Below are 22,631 nucleotides of genomic sequence, written 5' to 3' on the forward strand. Positions count from 1 at the left end.
TTCGTGACCCCATGGACCAGAGCACGCCAGGCACTTCTGTCTTTCACTGCCACCCGCAGTTTGGTCAGATTCATGTTTGTAGCTTCGAGAACACTGTCTAACCATCTCATCCTCTGCCGTCCCCTTCTCCTTGTGCCCTCCATCTTTCCCAACATCAGAGTCTTTTCCAGTGAGTCTTCTCTTCTCATGAGGTGGCCAAAGTATTGGAGCCTCAGCTTCACGATCTGTCCTTCCAGTGAGCACTCAGGGCTGATTTCCTTAAGAATGGATGCGTTTGATCTTCTTGCAGTCCATGGGACTCTCAAGAGTCTCCTCCAGCACCATAATTCAAAAGCGTCAATTCTTCGGCGATCAGCCTTCTTTATGGTCCGTTTTTAGTTAAGAGCACATAAGTTTAAGATCAGTAGTTATATGCTTAAGATGAGAGTGTAAGTTAAGTTGAAATTTGCAGTATTAGCAATAATTCAATTTGAAATGAAACACTGGCAAGAAATGGAGAGGAGTCTGAAATATGTGTGAAATATCTGTGTGAAATATTTTCATTTGGGGCATTAACCCATGAAGATGAGGTAAAGAACAAGGTTCAAAAAGCTACAGCACACGACACCTCTGTTGCTATTGGCTCTTTCTGAAACACCTTCTTCTCCACCTCCTCTTCCACCTCCTTTTATTTCCCCTTTCGCAAGAGAAATTTAAGTTGTATCCAAAGCCTCACACTACTCCTGTGTCCCTGTTGGGAGGGAAGAGTACTGTACTCCATCCCACAGTTGTGCCACCAACAGGCAGTTTCCAAGGACGTGGATTTTTCTTGTAGCTCCAAGGTTCAGAGCAATACCTCGCTTTGAGAAGAGGACTACATCCCCTTTACAGTGCCAAGACATCCAGCTGAGAGGAAAGTGTACAAGGTATTTAAGAGAAACTCCCAATCCCTATTCCAATTTGTGTCGTGAATATCTGGCTGTGGAAGATGAGGAGCCATAACACAGTGTCTTGTGTGCAGAATGTTTGCTAGGTTCAATATTTGGCATCTCCAGTTAAAGGGATTAAATACGAGATGATGGGAGAGATGCACTGTCTCATTCTCTGGAGGGATGCTGCCAGTCAGATCAGGAAATGCTGGGTTCAATGGACCAACAGTTTGGTGTAAGGCAGTTTCATATATTTATGTTGTTTCTATCTATGAGGGGAACTCATCTTCAACATACTATTTCTGTTGCTCCATCAACGCAACCATTTCTGCTTTCCAGGTGGAACAATCCACCTCTCCTCCCCTTGTATGTTGTTGTGGAGGTTCTTCCAGCCCCCCAGAGTGAATAAAAGGGTAGCGCTGGGAGGTTAAAGGCCCCATTGCACTAACAGGAGGCATTGGATTGGCTTCACCTAGCACACTGGTTTAGTTGAATCCAGCCCAATGCCTCTGAGTTCTGTGAAGAAACAAACAATGTTCTATATCCAATACCAGAACTGGTCTATTTGATTGGAAAATTAAAAGCGTGGTGCTTTGAGGCCCTGTGTATGGCTTGAACTTAGTTGGTGTGGTCTTGGGCAATTTACTTGAGCCTCAGCATTATTCTGCAAAAGTGATGTTATACTGCAGTATCAGATGCAGGTGCAAAGGAGTAATTCAGGGGAGAAGACCCATATGTCTCCACGTTAGCCAACCAGTTGACTCAAGCAAAGCACAAAGGCCTGGCCCTGCACTTTGTCCCCAGCATCTGGTACTCAGCAATATGTTACCTCAGAGCATGGAGCTCCGTTTAATGATCATGGAGGACAGGTGGGGCTTTGAGGCACAGAATGGCAAGGAGCAAGCAGGAGGAGCTTTGAAGGAGTGGAGCTACAGACAGGTGTAGCTACAGACAGGCTAAAGAAGGATGGATGGATGGATGGATGGATGGATGGATGGATGGCTGGCTGGATGGTATTGTAGGAGGAGCTTAAGTGAGGAAGTTGATGCAGCCACACTTCTTGGTGGTGTTGGCTGCCACTTCAGCTGGTTCTTGGCCCAGGTCCCAGGTTTAAAGTAATATTCTTCTTTAAAGGAAAGCAAAGCAATTGCTGAAGTGTGCCTTCTCCATGCCCTTGGAAAAGATGGAAGAACTGAAGGTGGACTGGGTTGTGAAACGATTTGAAGTTGGTGAGGTGGAAGGGATTCCTCTTACAAAGGAGATCTGTGAAAAGTGGCATAAAATCTGGGCTTTCCAAGCCAAGCCTGATGACCTGCTTATAGCAACCTATGCAAAGGCAGGTGAGTATGCAAGCAGGAAAGATAGGGGGTGCTACTTAGGCATCTTTGACTTACCAGGCACATAATGTGACCCAAGACTTGCAGTTGTTCCCACTAGACCTTTGCATCGATTGGATTCAACACACCAGAAAATTATCTTGCTCAAGAAGACCCATAAAGATTTTCAAGGAGTTCAGAACCTCCTGGTGGATTGTTCCCATTGTACCATATTTTAAAATCTCTGTTAATGCATTTGTGACTCATGGATTTGCAAACAGGACCTATTGTTTATAACGAATGTGGATGTTGCCCATGAAATGCCTGCTTTCAGTAGATGGTAGTATGATTCATAGTGATACGCCTTGTGATTGCTTGTCACTGAAAGCACATAACATTGGACCAACAAAGGGTTCAAAAGATAACATTTAATGACCCAGACAAATTCAGGTTGAACATGAAAGAGTTGAGGATCTGTAAGCCAATGCATAATGTGGAAGCTTTCAAACTTTATAGCCTATACTATTTTTGCAAATGCATGTTTCAAATCCCAACAAAAATCTTCCTCTGCTGCTTTTCCTTCCTCCACCCCATAAAATCTCCCATATAACCTTTTCAACTTTAAAAGGGGGGCGTTGGACTGCTATTATAAATGCAAGTGTGAAATGTGTAGTCTGTCCCTCATGAAGGATATGTGTACATTACATGGACAATATACACAGGAAAATAGCCAGAACTGGATACCAATGGCCGCTACAAGCAGCAGGCATGTGAGGAAGGTCACACCTTCCTGGTGGTAGGTCATAAGGTTCATAAGACTTTTTTTTCATTATAGGGCGGGGGATATAGCTTTAAAGTTAACATATATTCCTTATGTGTTCTTCACTCTCAGTTAACAAATGTATCCTTGATGGCCCCTGATTTATATTTATCTAAAAGCAACACTTGTTGTTATTTGCTCAACAAAGGTCCATATAGTTAAAGCTATGGTTTTCCCAGTAGTGATGTATGGAAGTGAGAGCTGGACCATAAAGAAGGCCGATTGCCAAAGAACTGATGCTTTTGAATTATGGTGCTGGAGGAGACGCTTGAGAGTCCCATGGACTGCAAGAAGATCATAGCTATCCATTCTGAAGGAAATCAGCCCTGAGTGTTCACTGGAAGGACAGATCCTGAAGCTGAGACTCCAATACTTTGGCCACCTCATGAGAAGAGAAGACTCCCTGGAAAAGACCCTGATGTTGGGAAAGATGGAGGGCACAAGGAGAAGGGGACGGCAGAGGACGAGATGGTTGGACAGTGTTCTCGAAAGTACTAACATGAATTTGACCAAGATGCGGGAGGCAGTGGAAGACAGGAGTGCCTGGCATGAACTGGTCCATGGGGTCACGAAGAGTCGGACATAACTAAACGACTAAACAACAACAACAATCAGCATTGAGCTAGCCAAACCATCCGTTGCTTTTAGATGGGAGATGTGTGTAATGTGGACTCTAATATTTTCTGGCTCCAGTCCATGAAAAATTATGAACTCGTAAATCTTTTGCCACAAGACCAAACTCTTCTTTTGTTTCTTATTATCAGGTACAACATGGACACAGGAGATTGTAGACATGATCCAATGTAACGGCGACGTTGAGAAATGCCAGCGTGCTTCCACTTACGATCGGCAACCTTTTATCGAATGGGTGCTGCACAAGAATTTGCCCACTGGTAAGCTACAGATCTGCAGGTTAACTTGTGTAAAGTTATCAGATAAAATATTGCTAAGAAATTCAAAATAATATCCATATTATGAAAGTGTTCCTGAAGAAAATGGAGAGGCTAATACGACCCAGGATTATTTGCTGGAATGTCATATTTCATTCTGAAAGAGGCAAAGTGAGTGTCAGAAAAGGACTGTTAGGAAGTCAATGCTTATTTTTTCTTGTCACTCGTCTTAACTGCCAAAAGCAGAAAATGGCTCCATTTTCTCCTTCCCAAAAAACAAAATCACCTAAAATATATCAGAAATAGAATAAAGATATGAATGAAAAGAGAAAAATAGAAAAGCATTGAACAAATTGTCCTAAGAGGAGGGTCAAATTAGCCATGAAGTCATCCGTGGCTAGGATGACTCTGAATGTTCCAGACAACATTCTGAGACTAGATGAAGATATGAGATCATTTTTTTTCAAAGCCCCTGAAGGCAAAGCCCCAAGGACACTGAAAGGAGATAAACATTTATGTTTTCCACCCTGCTAAGATCTAGCAACACATTAGCATTGCACGTGGGTCTTGGAAAGTCTGGTCTGCAGCCCTACAAAATGGTATTGGATGGATAATGTTAAAGCATACTGTTGAATAACAACGGCTTGTTTCTCAGGCTTGGATAAAGCTGAAGCCATGCCCTCACCAAGAACACTGAAAACTCATCTCCCTGTACAACTGGTGCCTCCGTCGTTCTGGGAACAAAACTGTAAGGTAATGGGTTGGGTAGGAAGCTTGGCAAGCAGGTTAGCGTCATACTAGGATTGGGTTCAGAGATCTCCACACAGTCGTGACGCTTACTGAGTGACCTTGGGGGCAGCTACTGTATCTCAGCCTAACTTACCTCCACAGGGTTGTGTGAGGATAAAATGGAGGAAGAACCACAGATGTCTCCTTGACTTCCCTGGAATTGCAGTGTCCAGTTGAATTGCAGCTGAATAGAATACGGTTTCTAGAATATTGTATCCCAATCTATGAGTAGGGAGAGCTTTCAGGGATTCCAGTGCATGCCCTGGAGTCGGTTTCCTTTGAATGAAATCACTGGACACTGATGGCGTTTCTGTAAAATCAGAATTTATTTACAGATATATACAGAGGCTGAGCATAATTAACACTCCAAAGTATCCTACTTCTCTATTAGGTTTTCCAGTACGGCTCCCCAGTGCCATAGCACTGGATTCTCTCAGAGAGCAGGTCAGGTCTCTGTGTCCCTTTCCGTCTCAGTGCTATTGTCCTCTTTTCCTTTCTTTCTTTTTCTTTCTCATATACCCTTCAACATTTCTCCAATGAAAACAGGGATGCCCTATTCAATAACAGCAACAATAACAAGAATAATATTATTTATACCCTGCGCCTCTGATTGGGTTGCCCCAGCCATTCTGGGCTGCTTTCAGCATACAGTGGTACCTCAGGTTACAAACGCTTCTGGTTACAAACGCTTCAAGTTACAGACTCCGCTAACCCAGAAGTAGTACCTCAGGTTAAGAACTTTACCTCAGGATGAGAACAGAAATTGTGTGGCAGCGGCGCAGCGGCATTGGGAGGCCCCATTAGCTAAAGTGGTACCTCAGGTTAAGAACGGACCTCTGGAATGAATTAAGTTCCAAAATTAAGGAACCAGAGGTACCACTGTATATAAAACATAATTAAGCATTTTTAAAAAATAAACTTGCCTATACAGGGCTGCCTTCAGATGTCTTCTAAAGGTTGTATAGTTACTTATCCCCTTGGCTCGGGGGCTGCATAACTGCATACCCTCTGATGAAAATAGGGATGTCCTAAGGAAAAGCGGGACATTCCAGGACCAAATAAGAAATTAGGATGGCTTCTGTAAATCCAGAACTGTCCCTGGAAAATAGGGACACTTGGAGGCAATATAGGGGAACATGAGACAGATACCAGTAAAATGATCTAATTCATGTTTAAGAACATAAGAAGAGCCATGTTGGATCAAACCAAAGGCCTATCTAGTCTAGCATCCTGTTCTCATCCAGATGCCTATAGAAGCCCAGGAATAGGAAATAATAACAATAATCCTCTCCTGCTGTTGTTCCCCAGAGACAAGTATTCAGAGACATACAGCCTCTAATATGGGATACCAGCCTGACTAGTAGCCATTGATAGCCTAAACCTCCATGAATTTGTCTAGACCCCTTTTAAAGTTGTCAAAGCTGGCGACCATCACCACATCTGGTGGGAGCAACTGCCATCATTTAACTCTGCATGGTTGTGAAGAGGCATTTTCTTCTGCCTGTCTTCCTGAGTCTTCCAAAATCGAACTTCACTGGACGGTCCTGTCTTCTAGTATTATCAAAGTGCACTTGCACTTTCTCCACTGGCGAATAATGGTATCTTCTCACTTCTATACCCACCGCAGGTCATCTACGTGGCAAGAAATGCCAAAGACAATCTAGTGTCTTTTTATCACTTCCACAGAATGAATCAAATGATGCCTGAGCCAGGAACATGGGAGGAATTTTTTCAGAAATACATGGATGGAAAAGGTGAACGGAATGCTTTGTGCCATGATTTCTACATTTCTTTTTTTAAAGAACTCAATCATTTATCTATGTATTTTAAATTCAAGCAGCAAACTGATAATGGGAAGTTAAAAACTTTTTGCCAAACACTGCACGTGGCTCCTTTCTAGTTAGAAGGGGGAAAACAGACTCAAGCTTCGTTCAGACAAGATGCAACTGCTGCTGCATATAAGAGCAGTTTCTGATCTGGGAATAAGAGCGCAATCTGTTTTAGATGGGATTGATATATGAGCCAAGGGAGGAAGCTGGGATGAGTGGAGCAGATGGCATCCTGTTTAGGAAATCTCCTGCCTGTTCCTCATCCCGGAAGGGAATGTCGCCCTTGGTCCATTTTACTACAGTCTTGATGTTCAGGAAATTATCTTTTTTATTTAGGAAAAAGTTGCCAAGCTTGAGCACGCTAAATGTTCTGAGTTTGGGTGTGATTTGACAGTTGTTCCATCATTACAAACTCTGATCATAGCAGTTATCCAGCTTAGTCCCCTGAATCGGTGTTGTTTAACCAAGACCTGGGAATAAATTAACTATTTTTTTATTTATTTATTTTAAATTGTCTTTCCTGTCATTGTAGTCATGGAACTGTTTGGCCCCAGTGAATTTTCTTCTGTCGTGAACAAGCTGACATATATTTTGTAAATCCATGACATGTCCTTGTTTAAGTTTATTGTCTCTTTAGTCTGTGATATGAAATTCTTCCTTAAGCTGTTTAATTCATTTTTATCCCTTAGTGCTCTGGGGTTCCTGGTATGATCATGTAAAAGACTGGTGGGAGGCGAAAAATAAGTACCGGATTCTTTACCTCTTCTATGAAGATATAAAAGAAGTGAGTGTTTATTTTTAGGCTTCAGACCACAAACGAGTTAACACCAGACTACAGGGATTTAAAGCTAAGATTGACTTAGTATAGTAAACATGTGCAGGATTGCATTGTTGGTTAACAATTGGTTTATTTTTCTATTCCTGGTTAATTCCTGGATTTAATTCCCTCCCTTTCCACAGAATCCAAGGTGTGAAATTCAGAAGATCCTGAACTTCCTGGAGAAGGACCTGTCAAAGGAGGTTCTAGATAAAATAATCCATTACACACAATTCGAAGTCATGAAAAATAATCCCATGGCAAACTACACCTTTTTGCCTCCAGAGATCCTGGACCATTCAATCTCCCCATTCATGAGAAAAGGTGCTACTGGGGGCAGGGGCCATTGTTTTTTCTACAGGGGTGCCGCTCAGGGAGCAGAAGGCCTGAGTCTTTTGCACTATGGTCCTGATCTCCTGCCCTTTCCCCTCCTTTTGAAAAACCTTTTTTGGAACTCTTGGCTGGGTGCAATTCAGTGGGACTCCAATCACAGGTCAGCCTTATCTGTTCTCTAGTGGTGTGTTGATCTGTGCTTGCTGGATATTGTGTGTACAGGCAGGGGGCTTCTGTTCCAGACCCTAGCACACATCAGCAGAGTATGCGTAAGCCGGTTCTGCCATGCTCCAACCTGTTCTGCCCCTTTTAATTACATCTTTCTGACGTTTGGGGGATACTTTCAGGTTTGGTGCTGTGCGTGTGTGCATGATCGCCCATCATTTGGACACACCTAAATTGAGAGTTTCCTGTGTTGATGGTATTGAATGGGGACAGAAGACTTGTAAGCACATGCAATAGTAGCTAGATGGTGTGGAGAGGCAAGAACTGCACTTGAGAGGAGCTGTATTACATGCCTGACAAGACTTGCTTTAGTTTTAATATGTACATAAGCAGCAGTTCTCTCCAAGCATATGAAGGTGTGTGTTGGGGACTGTGCCCTGAGTTTTTTAAAGGCCTAGTAATACTCCTGTTTTCCAGGATTAAATCATTTTCCCTATGTGGAGCTGTGGTCTAAACCACTGAGCCTAGGGCTTGCCGATCAGAAGGTCAGCGGTTCGAATCCCCATGACAGGGTGAGCTCCCATTGCTCGGTCCCTGCTCCTGCCAACCTAGCAGTTCGAAAGCATGTCAAAGTGCAAGTAAATAAATAGGTACCGCTCTGGCGGGAAGGCAAACAGTGTTTCCGTGTGCTGCTCTGGTTTTTCCACATAACCCGGAAAAACTGTCTGTGGACAAACACCGGCTCCCTCGGCCAGTAAAGCGAGATGAGCGCTGCAACCCCAGAGTCGTTCGAGACTGGACTTAAATGCCAGGGGACCTTTACCTTTACCTTTAATGGTAGTTTGTTCCTAATAGTTGTGGGGTTTTTTGCTAGTATCTTTCAAATTTGTGACCTTTGAACAGTAGAATTAATTTTTTTAAGTGAAACTGAATATTGTCTGTCTTTTGCTTTCTCTGCTCTAGGAACTGTTGGGGACTGGAAGAACCATTTTACTGTGGCACAAAATGAGAAATTTGATGCAGAGTATAAAAAGAACATGGCAGGAACTTCTCTGACTTTCCGCATGGAACTTTAAGCAGGAACAGTGTAAACTCTATTAGCCTCTTAGTACGTTACATTATTAAAAACACAACCTTATAGAATACACATTTGCCTGAGAGCAAGCCTGATTAAACTCGGTATAGCTTAATTCTGAGAAGACATGCATAGGATTGCACCGCAAAAGTCTTAATCCATCACACTTTATTGTACAATTCCTTTTATACTTGCTGGTCTTCATTATCTTCTTCAATATAAAGTATATTGTGGCAATCATTTCAACCTAAAATGTGAATTGAAGGTGGAGCTATGCTGATTGACACCCCACCCTCTCAGTCTCTAACACAAAATTTGGGGAGTAAATTGTGCGTGTGTGTAACGCAAAAGTTTGGAAAGGTTTGTCCTTGGGGTGAAAAGAGGATCCTTTCATCCCTTCATTCTTTTTCATATTCAAAGTGATTTATTGTGCCAATTCCTAGGGTTCCCAACTGGTTTATTTCAGGGGAGAGCAGGTTGCGGACTGTCCTGGAGGCAGAATGAAAAACAACGCTGGAATGGGATTGAGAGTTTCCCAATCCAGCATTTTCTTCTCTTCTGCCTCTGAGGCAGCCCCACCTCACCCGTTTCTCCTTGAAATGATCCATTCATTCTCCACTCCACTTCAATGAAATACAGTGGTACCTCGGACTACATATGCTTCAGGTTACAGACTCCGCTAACCCAGAAATATTACCTCAGGTTAAGAACTTTGCTTCAGGGTGAGATGAGAAATTGTGCTCCGGCGGCACAGCAGCAGCAGGAGGCCCCATTAGCTAAAGTGGTGCTTCAGGTTAAGAACAGTTTCAGGTTAAGAACGGACCTCCGGAACAAATTAAGTACGTAACCCGAGGTACCACTGTAAATATATCCTATGTCCAGTATTCACTCCTGTCTCTCAGCACCCCTGTCTCCCTTGGTCAGTTTTTGTCCTCTCCTCCTCGGACTTGCTCAGGAAGAACAAAAGGTCATACAGGAGTTGCTCCTTGTGGCAAAGATGACAGGACATGCTCTGTCTGCTCACTTCTGAAGCCCCACATCTTCTGCCAGGGGCACATGCACACTCATAACCCCCTCTCCTCTTGAGCCCTGTCCAGTTCTTTCCCTTTATCTGCACTCCCAACACTGAACCCTGGAGATGGAGGTTAAATAGAAGAGGGGAGAACACCCACCACCACCAGTGTCTACACTAAGGTTACCAGATTTTTTTCAATGAATCTGGGGACACTTTTCAACTTCAATGGATTTTCTACGGGGACTGATTTGTAAATCCAGGGACTGTCCCCAGGAAACGGGGACAGCTTGTAACCTTAGTCTACACAAACATTTGCTGAGACAGGTGCGGGAGAGGGGACCTCGACAGGCACATTTGCAGGACATTGTGGGAACCAGGACATTTGCAGGCACCAGGTCGGCAAAGCCCAGGGGTAGGCGATGCTGAGCTAGGGTACCCCAAAGGTGTGATGAGGTGTGAGGCAGCATCCTGCATTCCTGGCACAAGGTAGCAGGTTTTATAATCATCAAAAATCAATACATGGAAGAGAAGATATGCTTAGGATGTGAGCAAGCATTAATATTATACAGTAAAGGTAAAGGTAAAGGGACCCCTCACCATTAGGTCCAGTCGTGACCGACTCTGGGGTTGCGGCACTCATCTCGCTTTATTGGCTGAGGGAGCTGGCGTACAGCTTCCAGGTCATGTGGCTAGCATGACTAAGCCGCTTCTGGTGAACTAGAGCAGCGCACGGAAACGCTGTTTACCTTCCCACCGGAGCGGTACCTATTTATCTACTTGCACTTTGATGTGCTTTCAAACTGCTAGGTTGGCAGGAGCAGAGACTGAGAAACAGGAGTGCACCCTGTCGCGGGGATTCGAACCACCAACCTTCTGATCAGCAAGTCATAGGCTCTGTGGTTTAACCCACAGCACCACCCGCATCCCTAATAATATATTATAATATTATACAGTACTGTGGGACAAAGCTCCTTGTAAAACTTAGAGCTGCCCTTTGACCCTTCTGTGGTCCCATATCCCGCCCCCCGCCCATTATACGCTTTTTAATCTACTGTGCTGTACACTTAACGTGGGCTTTTTTTTTTTGTTAAGGCGATCATTGCTCCACCTTGTTCCACGGTATGACTGCAACAGCTCATTGTTTATTTTCCACCCGCTTTTATCTAAAGAGCAAGCACGGCCACCGCACATGTGAACGAACTGCGGGAAAGACTCTAGGAGACGAAAGATGTACTTTCCCCCACTTATTTGTTTGTTTTGCAGCACAGGAAAATCTTTACTAAAAGCTTAATAAATTAATTAAAAAGTGTGTTCGCGGTCTGACCCATTCCAAGAATCAAAAGGACTTTGAAATAAGCAAATATGAGCAACTGAAGAGGTTGGTGGGAGATTTATTTATTCTTTTAAAAACTATACAGCCAAGTCTTTCAGGGACGGTGCTGATGCAGCCTTTCTGGCCGCCCTCCTCCTCTCCCCCTGGTATTTCCTCTCCAATGTCATGAAAGAGAAAAAAAACTCGTGGGGGAAGGGGGCGTGGCTTGCGGGCCGGTTGCCGCGGCGACCCAAGAAGAGGAGGGGAGCCGTCACTCTGGTCAAGCCCGTCCTCGTTTCGCTGACGTCAGAAGCGCGCGCGGTGGGAGAGCCGGTGACGAAGGCGGAAGTGCTGCCAGCTGAGGCGCTGAGGGAGCAACCGAGCCTCGCTTTCCCTCCGCCGCAATGGAGGTAAACCGGGGAGAGGGACTCGAGGGGTGGGGGGCAACGACGGACGTGGGCCCTGGGCTTCCCTCTCCTCAGCCCTCATTCATAGAGGGGCCTCCGCCTCCGCCACTTGTGGGTTCTCCCCATTTCCAAATGGAGGGTTAGCGAGGGGATGAGGCTAACCCGGGGTTTGTGGTGAGGGCTGCCTGGTTTGGCTTCGTCTCCTGTTTTTTTCCAGGGGCATGGAATCTCATAGAACCATAGAGTTGGAAGGGACACCCGAGGGTCATCTAGTCCAACCCTCTACTAGATCTCAGCTAGATCATGCATGATAGGTGGGCATCTTCCCCAAACCATCCCTGTTCAGACAGGTCCCCCCCCCTCCCGCCAACACAGGAGTTGCACTAATACCACTGTATTAGTACCTCTAGATATGAACGGGATCTGTTCTGGAGTCCCGTTCACATCTAGAAGCAAACATAACTAGCGACGGCACGTCTGCACACACGCACGTCGCTTTTCACCACTCCTGCACATGCACGTGACGTCATTTTGAGCGTATGCGGAAGCAGCGAAACCCGGAAGGAACGCGCTCCGTTACTTCCGGGTTGCTGCGGAGTGCAACTCGAAATGTATTCAACCCGAGGTATGACTGTAATAATAATTTATTTATGCCCCACCCATCTGGTTGGGTTTCCCCAGCCACTCTGGGCGACTCCCAACAGAATATTAAAAACACGATAAAACATTAAAAACCTCCCTAAACAGGGTTGCCTTCAGATGTCTTCTAAAAGTCAGGTACAGTGGACACTCGGGTTGCGAACTGTACGGGAAGCACGTTCGCAACCCGCAGACCATGTCTGTGCATGCGCCAGTTGTGATTTGTCACTTCTGCGCATGCACAAAGCAGAGTTGAGTGCTTCTGCGCATGTGCAAGTGCCGAAACCCAGAAGTAACCCGTTCCAGTACTTCCAGGTTCGGCGCGCTGCGCAACCCGAAACATTTGTAACCCGAGGTATGACTGTAGTTGTTTATTTCCTTGACATCTAATGGGAGGGCGATCCACAGGGTGGGCACCACTACCGAGAAGGCCCTGTGCCTGGTTTCCTGTAACATCACTTCTCGCAGTGAGGGAACTGCCAGAAGATCCTCGGAGCTGGACCTCCAAAAGCTAACAATATTGGTCGGATGCTAGGACCAGAATCCTGGGAATTCCAGGAATAAGTTCTATTGAACTGCATGGGGCTTACCTCTAAGCACACCTGAGTAGAATTGCACCTCTTAATCAGGCTTGACCCCCTCCCCCAAATGTGGTATATGTAAGGCTATAAACTTCGTATTGGCCTCTGCTGCTTCACTTTTAAAGCAGCAGCCTGATATACGTGGAAGTCAAATCGGTCAAGCTGTTACCTGTATGGTACAGCGTCTCAGAGAGTGCAAGTAGAGGAACTTGGTTTAGTGTGTGGTGGTTTTTAAAAATTATTTTGAACCTTAGGTGATTTTAGGTAAGTGTAAAGGGTCTCTTAGCAACAAACAAAACACTCCTATAGATCCACAGTATGGAGAAAAGATTACCGAGGAGATGTGTATGAAGCACAGTGAACACCATAAAGCACTGTATGGATGCTGAGTGTAATTCCCATCACTTTACGTCTGTGCTAGGAACATTTATTTGGTAAGCCTCAGTGTGCCAGACTGCTGTTAAAAGACACAGAATGAGGGCTGAAAAGAGATGGCAGCCCTAAACCAGTGTTGGAAAATGACATATGAAAGCTAGGAGCTAAATGGAACCTTAAACCTAGGTTATGGGTGCAGCAACAGAATGTCTAGGTGTGCTTTTTATAACAAGAATACAAAGCTGAAAATGAATGAACTGCAGCTGAAATATTATGTTCATTTTCCACATAGTCTCGTCCTTCCCCTGCCCACCCCCCTAATATTCTTAAGAGGGTCTCTTCTCCAGTCTTCAGAGAGTAGCTGGAAGTGGGGAGGCAGAAAAAGTTCCTTTCCTTCCACTCCGCAGTTTTAGTCTGAACTCTTAGGCTCAGAAACTGCTTGTACCAATTAAATTCCCTGTTGCAAAATGCACCTAGAACAATGGGAGTTTCGAGCATTGCCCTAAACATCTGCTGGCACTATGAATTCAGCTTTCAAACACTGGAATGAAACAGGGTGGATAAACTATATCTTCCTTTAGCAAAGGTAGCTTTGTAATTGTAGTGACTAGGCCTTGGAAACATTTTTATTCTTCGCATTGTTGTGAAGTATTAGAAAATATGAATGCCATGTTTATATACTGAATGGTTGTTAATGGTTACCATAAACACACAACTATCTGTTCATTCCTGAGATTACAAATAAAAAGTATCCCTTTGTGCATGCAAAAATGGAGGTTTGTATGTTTTGGAAACAACCATGGTGCTGATTACAAGGTAACAAGATTGGCTGGCGATGAAAGTGGATTAAAACTAGTAGAAGGTTGAGAAGGTGATCAAATAAGAATGAAGCGGTAACATCAGGAATGTAATGGTAATATGCTTGCAACAGGAGTGGGAAACTTAATTATCTTTTGAAAAAAATGTATTAAATAATTTGGATGGATTTGTTAAAACTTGAAAACTAATAAAAATTAATATTAAAAAAAGAAATAAAAAGTATACCTTTAGATCTAAGTTGTAAACTATTCTACACATTTTTTCTAATAATCCCAAGCTGTTTAACGTGAACATGAAGCCCCGTGTTATTAGTCATCTGGCAATTTAGGGTGGTGTTCCATTAACATACTTTTGACACCCACCCAACTCGCCTCCTTTTTACTTGATCCAGGTGAGGCAGAATACCATACTCCCTGTCATCTAGCTTGTCATCAAGAGATGCCTGTCATCTAGCCAATAGCTTATCAGGTCCCAGAAAACTACTAAACACTTTGAAAGGAGTAAGCTCCACTGAGGACTTAATACTTAATGAATTAAGGTATTTAATTGCTCTTTAGGCAATTCTGTGTATGCTAACCTGGGATTGTGCAGTAGTGGGCTTTTTATTTGCCTATTAGGTTCTGCTATTTTTTTTATTAATAGCCATTGTGTCTGCTTTAATAGTGTTATTGATTTAAATGGTCTCTTTATTGCTGTAAGCTTCTTTGAATACACTTTGGGGTGGAATGGTAGAGTAGGGATGGAGAAACAAATAACAAAACGGTCTGCATGCATCAGGCTTTTATCTGTAATTTTGTTTGTTTCAGCCGCAAGATAGTGGTCAAGAAATGGCAGCTTCGCCTTCCACATCCACAACAGGCAAGTCAAAGGTAAGGTTTGCTTATAAATATAATTTGTTCCAGTAGTAATAGACCGGCAAAAGGAGGTCTGTCTGTAGGTGACATTAAAAATGTTGCATTTTCAAATGTAAGAACTGGCTCTGCTTTACTTGCAGAAAGTGAAGTCATTGCAGCTATTAAAAAGTAATCTTTGTATGCAGCAAAGGTTTATTTAGCAAGTGCAGCTGGCAGCTATTGCAGGAAACAAATGTACCTACCAGCCCTCTGAAAAATGGTTGACTTTGTCTGGTTCAAATATTTGGTTTTCATTTCCTTATTGCTCATTTATGTAACAAACCTTGTTAAAGGTTGTGCTTTCTATAGTGTTCAGCAATTTAGTCTATAGATCCTCCAGAGCTTCATCTGTTTGGCAAGCCTAATATTTTGGTGTGCCTGAAGATGTTCAGCCATTTTTTTTATTTGGCATCCCTCCAATATGTTTATATGTAGACTCCTTTTGAAATTACTTCAGATAAACTGAAAATGTGTTTGGAAATCATTGTTCTGCAGTAATTCAGGTTGCGTCTTCCTAACCTTGAGCCTATGAGAGCTGGCATCTCCCCTTGGCTAAAGTGGACTAGTGTTTTGCTTAGCAAATGGTGCTATCCTCACTTCTTTTCGAGCTGTAAAGAGCCAGAATAGTAATTTGAGATACCATCTTTACAGAATAACATAGCAAGTGCACAGTTATTATGGTACTGTCGGCTGTGTTGCCTAGTGCTTTTCAGGGCTGAGTGCCTAATTCTCTTTTACTGCTTCTGTTCTGAAAGGGTTATCCCACTTTGTAGGTCTGGTGGAGACAAATGCATTCAGCCCCTGCTAACGTTGAATCAAATATTTGCAGGATGCTTTGCAAACTTCAGCATATTTCTCCAGAGTTCTTTGTGAAGCTTCTTCTGGTGGAATGAAATAGGGCAAGCATTAAAAGTTAGCTTGGTGTTCTGAAGTTCAATACCCTTAACTGCTATCTGGAACATTATTTATTAATTTTGCAGCTGGACACTTTACCCAGGGAAGATCTTATCAAATTTGCAAAGAAGCAAATGATGCATGTACAGAAAGTGAAATCCCGATGTTCAGGTACCTCCCTACTGATGTTGGTTTTCATTTTCATTTATTTTAAAACAGCATGGCAGATGTTAGGCGTAATAACGACCATGAATAAACCAAATTAGCTGTATAGAAGAAACTTTGGGGTTGCGGAAAAGTAGAATAATATATGAAGTGAATGAATTATCCTTATGACAATTATTCGAGGCCCTAAAATTTAATAGGCAGATTTTTACACAACCAACTGTTCAGAATCTGCTGGCGGACACCGATGATCGAGTCACTTTAATAGTGGCTGAATTTTTAAATGCTGTCCATGAAGAAAGAATGGCCCATGATAAAGAGACTTAGTGGTTTTTAATGGTAGGTGTTGTTGTTGTGTTGTAGTATACTATCCAATGTACATTGATTTATTTTTTGGAGTTAAGATTAGGACTGGGATAAATTGTGTTCACTGAGCCCGTATTTTATACAGTCTATATATGATGTTCGTATGTTAATTTGCGGTGTGCTATGCCTAATAATTGTTTTCCCTTAGAACTGGAGAAAGAGATTGAAGAAATGAAAACAAAACCTGCTGCTGGAGGAACCGATGATATTCTTCAGGTGGGAACGCATAACTTACCAAACACTCCTGAGGCTGGTAGGGTGGCAGAACTGTTGCAGCTTCCCAAGCCCTGCCAGCTCACACCAGTTTGAGTGGAATATGAGGGCAGTTTATTGTAACTTTTTTCACTTAGCCAGCTCCGGGCTGATGTAATTGGGGAGGAAGCTGAGGAGCAGGGCCATTGGGGAATCTGCAGTGCTTTCGATCCTGAAAATGGAACACTTTCTTTGGGCTTTCCATTTGCTACCACTGGTAGGAGGATCCCCAGCAGTAGCTTTCTGCAAGTCTGGGTGATGCCAAGGCAGAGCCTCCATTGGCGGCAGAGAGACAACTACACACAGTCCTTAATGCCCCCAGCCATCAACACAGACTGGTGGTGGGAGGATTGTACTCTTAACGCATCATATATTGTGCAAGGGCTTTTCATTTCCAGTAAATGCATGTTTTGGTTGAAAGGAAATAAGCTTTGCCCGTGTCATACCACTGAGACTCCTTTTCTCAGCTGTCTGGCAGGTCATTTACCTATGAGTTAAAATGCAGGGCATTGTGTTTTATTGAAAATTGTCTTTCTTTGGGCTTCCTCCTAAAGTGGGCTGCTTCTCATCTCATAAGATTTGAAAATCAATTTGCTACAAGTGTTCCTCAAACTATAATTGCCTGTTGCAGCATTTACTGGTCATCTTAACGATAGTGAGCAACTGAAAGCTTGGTTTGATCGTAAGCTTAACTGTGGTTTAGCATTACATTCATAAGCCTTGGACTTGTGCACTCCCATCTCCCCTGACCCACACCAGAGGAAATTGGAAGCTTACAATTCCATTCCATTAACCACAGTTTAGTGCAATGCTTGAAACCAAACTCTTTCAAGCTGGCTTATTTCAGTAAAGTACCGTTAAGATTAACCACAGTTTAGGGTTTGGACATACCACTAAACTGTAATTAGCTGAAAATGACAGTGAAAACTTTTAAGTCTTCTCGTGGTTACACCTGAGAAGAGGGGGAAATGGCGAATCTGATGCTCAGTCACATGACTGTAAGCATTAAGCACAGCCAATAAGTAATAACATGGTCGTTATAATAATCTCATACCCATGTCTGTTCCCCTCTCCTAGATCAGTGCAGTAAATTCATTAGTTAAGCTTCAGATAAAGAAAAATTCAGAGCATAGTTAGGTTAACCATGTTATATATTCTGATATGGATGTGTTTTCAAACAATGTTGTTATTAGATTTTACCAGACTTGTTAGTAGCCCCAGAACTACCCCATGACCATATCCCGTTCATGGCCAGGTTCTGATTGATTTAACAATGCTTTCTGTCTAAGGATGACTTTCCATGTAAGAAATTATATCTCAGTTAACTTTAGAGTGAATATCTCTGTGTGGTTTTAATGTAAATGGAGCCTGAGGATCAAGCCCATGATTCTGACACATAATCAAACTCTGGGTTTGGTGCTGAAGTGGGTTAATAATTTAACCTATTGAGTGCAGCTGAAAAACTCTCAGTCTCCATTTAGTCTGCGGCACAGGAAGCAAATGTCAATAAAAAAATGGAACACCTTTCAGCATCTTAAAGAAATACAATTCCTCTTGTGTTTTTGTTTATAGTGAAGTGGGTTCTTCCTTCATGCTCTGTCCTTCTTAAAATTAGGCCCTCACAGAGAGGCTGGATGTTGTTCTCCTGGAGAAAGCTGAAATCCAGCAGCAGTGTCTAGCTCTGAAAAAAGAAAATGTGAAAAGGCAACAAGAAGCAGAGGTACTCCCTAATTCTAGCTTATTTAATATATTTCTGTCAAAGAGAGCCTTTCCTGTCTTTTAATCCCTTTTGTCTCTATTCCAAGTTCACAGGTGTCATGCGCTGCCCCTTTCCTTGATCCTAAACCAGGGAGGCACAGCAGATACGACTATATTCTCTGGGGAATAGATATTCAGTAGGCTGGGGGTATCTGATGTGGTGCCCTCCAGATGTTGCAGGACTACAACACCCATCAGCCCCAGTCATCACAACCAGTGGCCAGGGATGATAAAGTTGTAGTCCAGCAGCAACCGGAGAGCATCACATTAGCTGTCTGTGGGCCAATGGTAAGGCTTACTAATCTCATAGAATCATAGAGTTGGAAGAGACCACAAGGGCCATCGAGTCCAACCCCCTGCCAAGCAGGAAACACCATCAGAGCACTCCTGACATATGGTTGTCAAGCCTCTGCTTAAAGACCTCCAAAGGAGGAGACTCCACCACACTCCTTGGCAGCAAATTCCACTGTCAAACAGCTCTTACTGTCTCTCAACCTTTTTTTGGAAATTGCTTTAAGCATCCTTTTTTTTAAAAAAAACCCAGAGCTCTTGCCAGTGCCTAGACATGTGAGGTGGCACAAGTGTTATTCCCAGCAGATGGAGTATTAAGATACTGCCAAAACATTAAACAATTGAAACACTTCTCATTTATCTGGCCTCTCAAGTTTCCCATTTTAGAAATCTCTCAGAAGTATATCTTGCCACCAAGAACAAAATATGGTTTAAATTCTTTTCGTCTGTAAGATGTGTTCTGCTGTTTTTTCTGGTATGTATGTCAGTTAAGAGATGGCAACTGCCATTAGATGTAAGGCACACAGTTACTTAAGTTGGAAGTTGCATGCTCACTTTTGTGAATGGAATGGAGAGCAATAAAGTAGATTAAATATATATTATTTAAGCAGACTGAGAGTAAATCTTGGGCAACCTTTGAAATCCTATTTTGTAATAGGTCATATTTGTATTTTGCCTTTAATTGAAGAAATATGTTTTCAGCTTGGATGGGAAGGCAGATGTTGATGAAGTAACACCAGTTGTGCAGATCTTCTATAAATGTTTTTGTGTCTGTCTTTATTCCTAGATTGTTCCCTCTGTCAGATAGGGTTGGGGAGTGAGGATGGGTATTCGGTGGGTTTCTGTTTGATTTTGATATTTTAAGTGCTGTAAATTGGGCATACACTTACAAAAATGATTAAAATATGCATATATGCTCTGAATATTTTATCATTAGGCTGCTCTCGCTAAGGAAGGAGAATTGCAGAAGAAGTTTGCACAGTTGAACACTGACTACCTGAAAGAAATCGAAAGTCTTAAGAATGAAACCATAGCAACACAGTCCAAACATGATGAAACTATTGCCACGTTGCAAAAGGAACTGCTTGCAGAAAGGAGCAGACAAGAGCAGCTCACAGAACAGCTTAATTGTCAGAGTAATAACCATGAAGAAATTAAAAGGCTACAGGAAGAGGTCCATCAGACTAAGGCTGCCTATGAGGAACAAATATTGAATCTGAAGAAACAGTTGGAAGCTTCCATTGAGGGTAAGGAGGAGGAAACTGCCAAACTGCAAGATGTCATTGAAAGTAATTCTCAGTGTTACCAAAGGGAAATGGATAGATTAGATGAAGAACTAGGCAAACAGAGGACTACTCACCAAAAGGAGGTGTCTGAGTTGACATGTCAGCTTGAAACCGCTGTCAAGGCATGTGAAGAGGAGCAAAATAAGGTAGATCAGCTAAAGCAGAACTTAATAGAGCAATACAGGGTAAAAGAGAAGGACATGCAGGATGAATTGCGTGCTTGTAAAGAGAAATATGAGCGTGAACTGGAATACATAAGGCAAACTCTAACGAAAGATGTAGACAGCCTAGAAACTGGAAGTGTACAGTTGGAAACGGAAATGGCAGAAAAGACCAGACATTTAGAAAATGCTTTAAAAGAACTGGAATCTCAACACAGTATATTACAAGATGAGTTAACCTACATGAACAATGTTAAGACGAAACTGGAGGTGGAAATCCAGCATGCACAGCATGAATTTTTCCACGAAAAAGAAGATTTGGAGTTCAAAATTAACGAACTGCAGCTTGCCAAAGAGGATCACTGTGGCGTAGTTGAGAAACTAAAATCGGAGTTGAAGGCAGTAACAGAACAACACGAGAAGACTATAAAAGAAAATAGTCTGGAAATTGAAGAACTGTTAGAAAAGCATAGAAGGGAAATTTGTGATCTTAAACAATCAGTATCATTAAGTTTAGAGAGAGAAAATCAGTCATTGGCTCTTCAGATAGCGGATCTTAAAGAACAATGCCAGAAGCACCTACAGGAGAAAGAAGATGCAATTGCTAGTTATGAGAGCTTGCGTGAAACGATGGAAACCTTTCAGACTGAATTGGGGGAATCAGCTGGGAAGATAAGCAGAGAATTTGCATCCATGAAGCAGCAGCAGGCTTCAGATGTTGATGAACTCCAGAAAAAGCTTAGAGCTGCTTTCAGCGAAAAGGATGTTCTCCTTGAGACTGTAAATCAGCTCCGGGAACATACAGAACAACTTTCCTCCAAACTCGAGGAGCTGGAAGAGCTAAGGCATAAAACAGGGACTCTCCAGGAAGAGAATGAGAAACTTGTTGCTTCTCTTCATCAAAGAGAGGCTGCAGTGAAAGAACTGGAAGAGAAGGAGAGTGAGCTTTCATCACAGAACGATAGCATCCTTGAGAAACTGAAATGCTCTGCTGAGACGATAGAAAGCCTCCAGGGGAAATGTAAAGAGGAGAAGGCAGCGGCTGTGGAACATCAGCAACGGGTTGAGGCTCTTAGCCTTTGCAACAGTGAATTGGAGCAACAGGTAGAGGGGTTGATGGCGAAACTGAAAGTGGAAAAAGAAGAGAACCAACTAAAGCTGGGGGAATTGGAACAGCAGATTGAAGCTCTTCGGCAAGATAAAGAGCACCTCTCATCTGAAGTAGCAAGTCTACATGATGAAAATAACAAGCTCAAGGAAGACAGGGACCAAGCAGGGAAAGAGCTGGAAAGCATTGCATCTGAAAAACGGGGCTGGATTGTGTCTCAAGAGAAAGCAGATAATGTAGAAACGAAATTGCAAACAGTCTGTGAAGAGAAAGACCATTTGACTAAGGCACTTGAGGAAGAAAAGGCTTTCAGATCTCTTGTCATGAGTCAGCTCTGTAGCCTCCTTGAGCAGATGGGCTCCACAAACCTAGAAGAAAATGAAGGCGAAGATGTACCCGGTCTGCTGCAAGCTGCGAATGCATTGTTTGCAAAAATGAAGCAAGAGATACAAAGTCTGAACTCACAAAAGGATGAAAACGTTCTTCTACGGGAGGAAATGCAGAGGTTGCAGGAGGAAAATGCGGCTCGTTGCATGGAGCTCAGATCTCTTTTGGATGATTATGAAAACGAAAAACTCCTGTTAAGAGAAGAGTTGGAAGGGGCTGTTTCTGAAAAAGAAGCCCTGCAGCTAGATATCCAGGAGCTGAAACACGCCAGTGAAAAGCTCAGGAATGAGAACCAAGATATTTTAGTATGTATGGAAGATCTATCTGAAAAGCATGCACTCTGTGAAAGCAAAATAAAAGATCAAGAAGAGGAGCGGAAAAAATTAAGCTTAATCCTTGAGCAAAAAGAAACGGAAGTGAGAAACGTGCAGGCTGAGCTTTCTTTGCTAAAGGTTAGGGTTTTATTATTGAATTGCTCCCATTTATCCCCCAAGCCTCTTTAGAACAGAATTTGGGAAAGTAATGGGAATTGTGAAATTCTTTGGTTACAATCTTTTGCTCTTACATGCAAAAGAAATACCACAAAACTTGAACTCTTCATATCTCTTGTGAGGTTGGTGAGGATGATTTCATCCTTTGTGTGACAGACTTGTCTACTGCCTGTACAACAGTGTTGTGGTACATGCAGTAAACGCAACTCTTGCGTGAAAGCATGCTTCCTCCTTGCATCCCCAGATATAAGCTTTTATAGATGTGAAACCTGGGTTACGGGTTGGATTTGTGTTCTGAAGATTAATTATCCCTGAGTTCACAATAACTCTTGAAAACCATTCTTTTAGAGTGGCTGCTAATTTGGTCTTGTTGCCACTGAATTTGGTCTTGTGCCACTAAATGCATTTTAAGATTGTGTTAAGTGGTCAGGGGTGAAAATTCTATGTTCGTTATTGATTTCCCAAAAAAATTCTAGAAAATGAAATTGA

General features: G+C 42.8%; 2 protein-coding genes across 2 annotated transcripts in view; both read left to right on the plus strand.

The window, feature by feature from the left end:
• Window positions 1–691: 691 nt before the first annotated feature.
• On the plus strand, window positions 692–9,014 carry LOC310676292 (sulfotransferase 1C1-like). Its single transcript, XM_083438073.1, has 8 exons — window positions 692–905; window positions 2,043–2,248; window positions 3,809–3,937; window positions 4,590–4,687; window positions 6,351–6,477; window positions 7,242–7,336; window positions 7,513–7,693; window positions 8,831–9,014. Exons 2-8 carry the CDS (start codon window positions 2,077–2,079, stop codon window positions 8,941–8,943), a joined length of 915 nt encoding a protein of 304 aa, XP_083294199.1. The 5' UTR covers window positions 692–905; window positions 2,043–2,076; the 3' UTR covers window positions 8,944–9,014.
• Window positions 9,015–11,580: 2,566 nt separating this feature from the next.
• GCC2 (GRIP and coiled-coil domain containing 2) overlaps window positions 11,581–22,631 on the plus strand; it is a 31,490-nt gene continuing 20,439 nt past the window's right edge. The window contains exons 1-6 of the mRNA XM_083437585.1: window positions 11,581–11,679; window positions 14,897–14,959; window positions 15,964–16,048; window positions 16,557–16,624; window positions 18,276–18,380; window positions 19,647–22,103. Coding sequence (XP_083293711.1) covers window positions 11,674–11,679; window positions 14,897–14,959; window positions 15,964–16,048; window positions 16,557–16,624; window positions 18,276–18,380; window positions 19,647–22,103 — 2,784 coding nt within the window. The 5' untranslated portion in view covers window positions 11,581–11,673. The remainder of the gene's footprint in view (window positions 11,680–14,896; window positions 14,960–15,963; window positions 16,049–16,556; window positions 16,625–18,275; window positions 18,381–19,646; window positions 22,104–22,631) is intronic.

Source organism: Podarcis tiliguerta (assembly GCF_965153285.1).
Source record: "Podarcis tiliguerta genome assembly, chromosome: 4".
NCBI lineage: Eukaryota > Metazoa > Chordata > Lepidosauria > Squamata > Lacertidae > Podarcis > Podarcis tiliguerta.